At 43.2% G+C, this 8,506-nt stretch overlaps 1 protein-coding gene across 1 annotated transcript in view; it reads right to left on the reverse strand.

Annotated features, from left to right (window-relative positions):
• The window catches only part of LOC120572743 (bromodomain adjacent to zinc finger domain protein 1A-like), a gene marked incomplete at its 5' end in the record, with an annotated part of 9,419 nt that extends 3,014 nt beyond the window's left edge, over positions 1-6,405 (reverse strand). The window contains 6 exon segments of the mRNA XM_039822148.1: positions 1-94; positions 204-419; positions 2,317-2,534; positions 3,446-3,610; positions 4,239-4,321; positions 6,334-6,405. The exon segment at positions 1-94 is cut by the window's left edge and continues 76 nt beyond it. Of these exon segments, the coding sequence (XP_039678082.1) occupies positions 1-94; positions 204-419; positions 2,317-2,534; positions 3,446-3,610; positions 4,239-4,321; positions 6,334-6,405 (848 nt within the window).
• Positions 6,406-8,506: the final 2,101 nt, after the last annotated feature.

An 8,506-nucleotide genomic window follows, 5' to 3' on the forward strand; every position in this document is an offset into this window, starting at 1 on the left:
ACGGGCGCTGCTCCGGCTCCCGGAGCGCGGCGGAGCTTTACCTGCAGACGAGGTGGCCTTCACTGGAGGGGGCGTGGCCTTCTTACCCGACGACCTGCGATTGGACAGAACTTTGATCAGAGCTGCAGGAAACTGGATCCCAAACTTGAACTTGAACCTTTACTGGATCACAGCTGCAGTAAAGAGAGATAACAGATACTGACTTGGAGGCTGAAGAGGTTTTCCCTGCGGAGGCAGCAGTGCTGTTCTTGGGCGTGGCCTGTTGAGCTTTGGGCGTGGCCTGTTGACCTTTGGGTGTGGTCTGTTGACCTTTGGGTGTGGCCTGTTGACCTTTGGGCGTGGCCTGTTGACTCTTGCCTTTAGGGGGCGGGGCCTGTTGAGATTTGCCTTTAGGGGGCGGGGCCGGGCTCTTCTTGGTGCTGCAGAAGTTGAGATAAGAGGAGAAGCTGCTGTTTGAGATTGAGCTCAGTTAGAGCTGAATATTTGAATATAGCAGCACAGATATTTCAAAATCTTTTAGTGTGCTTTATGTCCACATGAGTACAGTACATTTGGCCAATTATCATTTTCTGTTACGGCATTACAAAACTGGAATTCATTGCCCACTACAATCAAGGATATACATACAGATTCCACCTTTACAACACACCTTAAAACATGGCAGTCTGATAACTATTACTGCACCCATTAGTCTGTCAGATGTGTTTGATGTGACGTAGTCATTGTTGCTGGCGCTCCATCTCTGCTGCCTGCCTCCATGTTATATCTTCTATGTGCTTTCAGTGTGTCTCTTGTCTCCTTCTTATTGTATTAACTGCATGGACTGATTTAATGCCATGGCCATTACCTGTGCTTGTTTGTGGGCCACTTCTTTGTATGTTTTAACCCTTTTTGCTAATAGGCCTGCTGTTATTATAGATGTAATGTAACTCATTTTAATATGTTAATCATTGTATTTTAGGATGCCTATTATCAGCTGGCTGGGGACTACAGCTGGAAATTAGCCGTTGTGGCTAAAGCTGCTCCTTTTACTGTATAGTTAATTAGAGGTGGGGGGGCTGTCCACGACATTATAAACTAAACTAAACAAGAGGGCAAACCAAAACAACGGAGACAGACATGTAGTGTAGGTACTACTTCTATAAAAGACTCAAACACACCGTTAACACTCGGCAGACTTGACTCAGATCTTATTGGACCAGCTCGTCTTAATTCATCAGCACCAAAAACACGTCTTTTACAACAAAATAGTGTCCTATGTAAAGTAAATTCTCTCTCTCTCTCTCTCTTTCTGGACGAAGAAGACTCCTGTTCCTGAAATTTGGATTTTGAATACATGTGGTACTCCATGTTCAGACAGACAGACAGACAGACACAGACAGACAGACAGACAGAATGTCCCTTACCAGCCAACGTATTTCAAGATGGAGCATGAATATGGAGCTTCTACTCCAGTTCATGCAAATGTAAAATCTCCAGCCAAAAGGAATACTTGGAGTTGATGGTGGAGGTAAATATTCATTAAAAAGGACAAGCTGGTGAACGGGTAACACAGATTTAGAGAATGAACAACTAAACACGTTACACACTGGGGCTTTAAGGAGCCGGCTGCAGGGGGACCATCTAGCAGTGTACTACTATAATGGGCCACTTCCTCCTGAATTCCCCTATAACCGAGCCTTGGAATTATTTTTCCAAAAGCCAAGAAAAATTAAACGCTGCACAAAGCAAGGCTGCCAACTTCGCCACTGAGGAAAATATGCAATTTGTTTAATTAATTATGATAGGGCTGCTCCCTCTTAGTGGATCAGTGGACTAATCTGTGGTTTTGGTCTTAGTCAGCTTAGATCTCTGTAGTCCATTAGTCATGTCTGATGCTGTTTTCATGCTGAATGACTTATTACCAAGAAACATACGAGCTCATCTCTGGTAAACACAAGAATTAAAGTGGTGCTTTTGCATGACTCTTTGTGGAGAAACTCACTCTTTGTGGAGACTAATCGATTAGTCGATACGATTGAATGAGTGTTAGTCGACTAAGAAGTTCTTCAATCGTGCACAGCCCTAAATTATGAATGGTTTCATTCTATACTTTGGGTTTTGGTTTCCCTATGAAGAATTTCTTGTAAAATTCATTGTGTAGACCTGTTGTAGATGTTAGGTTCCCTAATAGTTCCTCAAAAAACACAGTTTGTTGTTCGGACAGACCTGCCCCACTGCTAAAAGAAAATCCTAAACACTATCTGAACTTCTAATACTCGCTGACAGCCCTGATCTCAACGCAGACGGACGATATTTAAATATTTGCACCCTTACCTCACTACTTCCTCTTCTTCCTCTTCCGACTCCTCTTCTTCCTCTGACTCCTCCTCTTCCTCTTCTGACTCCTCCTCCTCCTCCTCCTCCTGTTCTCCATCTCCCTCCTCTTCTTCTTCCTCCTCCTCGTCGATAGAGGAGCGCTGACGGGACGGCAGGCGGCTGGATCTCTGTTTGGGTCGACAGTCTGGACAGAACCAGTCTCCCTCTGGAACCGACTAAGACAGACAGACAGACGATGTTTAACGTTAGCATGATGCTAGTCTGGATCAACATACCTGCTGCTATCTGGGTCTCAGGGGGCTGTCACACCTGATACCTGCTAGTATCTGGGTCTCAGGGGGCTGTCACACCTGATACCTGCTGCTATCTGGGTCTCAGGGGGCTGTCACACCTGATACCTGCTAGTATCTGGGTCTCAGGGGGCTGTCACACCTGATACCTGCTGCTATCTGGGTCTCAGGGGGCTGTCACACCTGATACCTGCTAGTATCTGGGTCTCAGGGGGCTGTCACACCTGATACCTGCTGCTATCTGGGTCTCAGGGGGCTGTCACACCTGATACCTGCTAGTATCTGGGTCTCAGGGGGCTGTCACACCTGATACCTGCTGCTATTTGGGTCTCAGGGGGCTGTCACACCTGATACCTGCTGCTATCTGGGTCTCAGGGGGCTGTCACACCTGATACCTGCTGCTATCTGGGTCTCAGGGGGCTGTCACACCTGATACCTGCTGCTATCTGGGTCTCAGGGGGCTGTCACACCTGATACCTGCTGCTATCTGGGTCCCAAGTTCACATTTAATCCGGTAAGTTTTGGCCTCAGACTATGTCAGTGATAGCGTACCTGGGGGTGGGGGTGTTAGCGTTAGCGTACCTTGAGGCGCGGCCTGAGACAGTGCGTGTGTTAGCGTACCTTGAGGCGCGGCCTGAGACAGTGTGTTAGCGTTAGCGTACCTTGAGGCGCGGCCTGAGACAGTGCGTGTGTTAGCGTTAGCGTACCTTGAGGCGCGGCCTGAGGCAGTGCGTGTGTTAGCGTACCTTGAGGCGCGGCCTGAGACAGTGCGTGTGTTAGCGTTAGCGTACCTTGAGGCGCGGCCTGAGACAGTGCGTGTGTTAGCGTTAGCGTACCTTGAGGCGCGGCCTGAGACAGTGCGTGTGGTGTCCTCGGTCGCAGCCGTCACACAGCAGCATGTTGTCGGCGTCTCCTTTGCGTCGGCAGATGCGACAGCGAGCGTTGAGGACGGAGCGAGACCAGAGGACGCTTCGCTCCAGACTGGACAGGTGAACAAACACCTGGACACACACACATCTGCATGTTAATCACACACACACACACACAGTATCCCACGGTAACACACACACAGTATCCCACGGTAACACACACACAGTATCCCACGGTAACACACACACAGTATCCCACGGTAACACATACACAGTATCCCACGGTAACACACACACAGTATCCCACGGTAACACACACACAGTATCCCACGGTAACACACACACAGTATCCCACGGTAACACATACACAGTATCCCACGGTAACACACACACAGTATCCCACGGTAACACACACACAGTATCCCACGGTAACACACACACAGTATCCCACGGTAACACATACACAGTATCCCACGGTAACACACACACAGTATCCCACGGTAACACACACACAGTATCCCACGGTAACACATACACAGTATCCCACGGTAACACACACACAGTATCCCACGGTAACACATACACAGTATCCCACGGTAACACATACACAGTATCCCACGGTAACACACACACAGTATCCCACGGTAACACATACACAGTATCCCACGGTAACACATACACAGTATCCCACGGTAACACATACACAGTATCCCACGGTAACACATGTGCTGCAGGGTTTAACATGACCAGCAGGACTGACCTGAGACAGACTGGAGCAGGACTGAACAGACTCCCTCCATCGTTCCAAAACCGTCTTACTGACTCGACCACTGTCACTGCCATCTGACACACAGACAGGCAGGGAGACAGGCAGAGAGAGATAACAGTCAGACAGAGAGAGAGAGAGAGAGAGAGACAGACAGACAGACAGGCAAAGAGAGAGACAGACAGAGAGAGAGAGACCGACAGAGAGAGAGAGAGAGAGAGACACAGACAGGCAGGCAGGCAGGGAGACAGGCAGACGGAGAGAAAGAGAGGGAGACAGACAGGCACAGAGAGAGAGACAGGCAGAGAGAGACAGTCAGACAGGCAGAGAGAGACAGAGAGAGAGAGAGACAGACAGAGAAAGAGACAGAAACAGAGACACAGTCAGACAGACAAAGAGAGAAAGACAGACGGAGAGAGAGACAGACAGACAGACGGAGAGAGAGACAGAGAGAGAGACAGACAGACAGAAAGTCAGAGGGAAAGAGAGAGAGAGACAGAGAGAGAGAGACACACAGATTCAATTAATCTAGGAATAATTTCCATATGTTTTTAATCTGATGATTTACATTTAGTCTCTTATAGGGCTGGGCGATATGGAGGAAATCATATCACGATATTTTGACCAAATACCTCGATATCGTTAATGCAGCGATATTGTAGTGTTGATAGGCCTGTCGCGATAGTCAATAAATCGAGTTATCGCACGATAAAAAAAAATGAGCTCGATAATTTTTCCGGCCGCGATAATTTCCATTTGCATGCTTGTTTGTTTTCCTCGTCTCTCTCTACCAAAGAGACTGGAGGACCACTCTCGGTTCCTTAGCGTACCGAGGAGTGAACCCTCTCGTCAGGCGCATGGTCTTTGTGGGGGCGGGACTGCGGACAGAGAGACAGAGACAGACCAACGCTAGTTGAGAGTTGGAGCAGGGTTTCCCGCAGCACTTTGCAGTTAAGGCGGGCCAAAAAGAAAGTAAGGCCTATATGAGCGATATCCACCGTTTATTTGGCGCGTCGTTTCCTCCCTTTCAATCCAAAACCACACGCTGACAACCTGCAGGTGGCGCCCGGGGAGCCGGGCTCGGACATACACGCGCTGGTCAGTCTCCCAAGCGGTTTCAGGAAAGTGGCTCCATGTGTCCGACAATGCACAGAACATTAACGGTACAAGCCTACAGCTGTCCGCGACGACCGGAGTGTGGAAAGTATGTCAGAGTTGCACCTGTGTGTGTGTGTGTGTGTGTGTGTGTTGTGTGTGTGTGTGTGTGTGTGTGTGTGTGTCTGTGTGTGTGTGTGTGTGTCCGCCCCCGCTCCAACGTAAGCTCCGACCTGAAGAGGAGCAGAAGCCGAAAATGAAGACTGAAAAACAGAACTATTTTGGTACATTTACTCGCCATGTGGCAGATAGCCATACAGATAGATTTAATTTATTAATTATATATTATTTAAATTTAATATTTAGAGTTAAATAATTGTAAAATGTAGTACAGAGTCTCTAGTCTGAGAACTTACGTGTCACAAACGGCAATTCCACAACTGTACATCAGCGTGAAAGACGACATACCAAAGGAGATCAAAGACATGTTCTGGATATTTAAAATGTCTTCCAGTTCCAGTGTTAAATATTATTTAGGAATAAAAGTGTATTGATCTTTGAAAAGGTGTACCTGTATTATTATGCCATTATCATTATATTAGATGCAAATGGTCTCTCGATGACAATATTATCGTTTATCGCAATAATTTCTGGGACAATTTATCGTCCAGCAAAATTTGTTATCGTGACAGGCCTAAGTGTTGACTATCGGTGCTTTCACAAAATATTAACCCACTGAGATTTTAGATAAATAATCATCAGTAATGAGGATATAATGAGTAAGAGGGTAAAGGTGAATAATAGAAGAGTTACAGTCTGGTGAGGTCAGGACATGACAACACTTTACTGTAATACAGCCTCTAACACCAGGAGAAGACACTTATGTCATATTATGATATCCAAAATCTAAGATATCTAGTCTCATATCACGATATATCGATATAATATCCATATACTACCCAGCCCTAGTCTCTTATCAAACAGGAAGTCATACCTTCACTGGCCTGGTCCTCGTCTTTCTTCTTGTTCTTCTTTGTCTTCTGATCTTTCTTTGAGTCTTCTTCGCCTGGGGGGGGGGGATTAAACCATTAGGTTCCACTAGCATGTAGCTAACAGGTGGCTTCTCCTGAGTATTATGGTCTGTTCCTGGAGAGAGAGAGAGAGAGAGGGGGAGGAAGATAGACAGACAGAGAGAGACAGAGAGACAGAGAGAGAGAGAGGGAGGAGGATAGACAGAGAGCGAGACAGAGAGCGAGACAGATGACAGATAGAAGATCATAGGGAGAAACATTTCGCTCAATGGCTGCTAGGAATCGATCGAAGGGGATCAGTCTGTCATATCATTTGTAGATCATCATCATATCAATACATCAGCATCATCATCATCATACAGCATCATCATCATCACATACATACATCATACACATCACATAATAATCATACATCAATCATCATACATCATCATCATCTATCATCATCATCATCATTACGATTCATCATCATCATCATCATTACGATTACATTAATCATCATCATCATCATCATATCATCATCATCATCTCATCATCATCATCATCATCATGACATCATCATCTCATCATCATCATCATTACATCATCATCATCATCATCATAAGATCATCATCATCATCATCATCATTATATCATTAATAGGCATCATCACATCATCATTATCATCATATATCATCTCATCATTATCATCATCATCATCACACATCATCATCATCATCATCATCATAGATGATATCATCATTTCATCATACAGATCATCATCATCATCATCATCTCAGATCATACACATCAGAGAAATAATAACATACCATCATCATCATTATCATCATCATCATTATCATCATCATCATCATCATCAATTCGATAACTCATCATACCATCATCATCTCATCATCATCACAATATCATCATCATCATCATCATCAATAATCATCATCATCATCATCATTATCATCATCATTATCATCAGCATCATCATCATATCATCATTATCATCATCATTATCATAATATTATCAATTCATCAGACATCATCTATCATTAGCATCATCATCTTGTTATCTATCATCATCAATCACTTTCATCATCAACATCATCATCATCATTATAAATCATCATTAAATACATCACAGATAATATCATCAATATCAATATATCACTTTTTTATATCATCATCATCAATATCAAGATAAATCAGAACATCATCATCATCATATCATCATCATAGATATCATCATCATCATCCAATAAGATATCATCATCATCATTCATCAGCATATCATATAATAGCATCATCACATCAATATCATCTCATCATATATCATCATCATCATCATCATTCTTTGTCATCATCAATATCTCAATATCATCATCATCAATATCATCTGTATATCATCATCATCAACATACAGATATTAGTCATCATCATCATCAGTATCATCATCATCGACATTAGCATCATCAATAATCACAATATCATCATCATCATCATAATAAATCAATCATCATCAATAGCATTAATAGTAATTATCATCATCATCAAAATTGAATATCAATCATCGTCATGAATATCAATAAATATCATTATTGATTATCAGAATAATGTCATCATCATCATCACTGGTATATCATCGATCATTGAAACATTATCATCATCATCATTATCACCAATCATCAATATCGAATAGAGTATCAACAATAATATATATCATCATCGAATATATCATCGATAATTGAATAATCAATCATCGAACAGACAGAGACATCATCATTATCATCATCAATAGAAGAATACGTTATCATCATCATCATCATCATCATTATATATCATCATCAATACTGAATAATATCATCAATTGGTCATCAAATATATATCATCATCATCATCAACAACAATAAATATTGAATGAATAATATCATCATCGAAACAGACAGAGATTAGACAATTGAATATCAACAACAGACATTATCATCATTGAATAGAATCATCATCAACACAAAAGAATATCATTGAATAATATCATCATCATCATCAGAATATCAATAGAATACAATAACACATCAACAACAAGAAATCAAGACACAACAAGCGCAGAGGCTCGTACGACCGACAGACGCACTCCAAATGCATAAGGCA

This window comes from Perca fluviatilis, chromosome 14, assembly GCF_010015445.1.
Source record: "Perca fluviatilis chromosome 14, GENO_Pfluv_1.0, whole genome shotgun sequence".
NCBI lineage: Eukaryota > Metazoa > Chordata > Actinopteri > Perciformes > Percidae > Perca > Perca fluviatilis.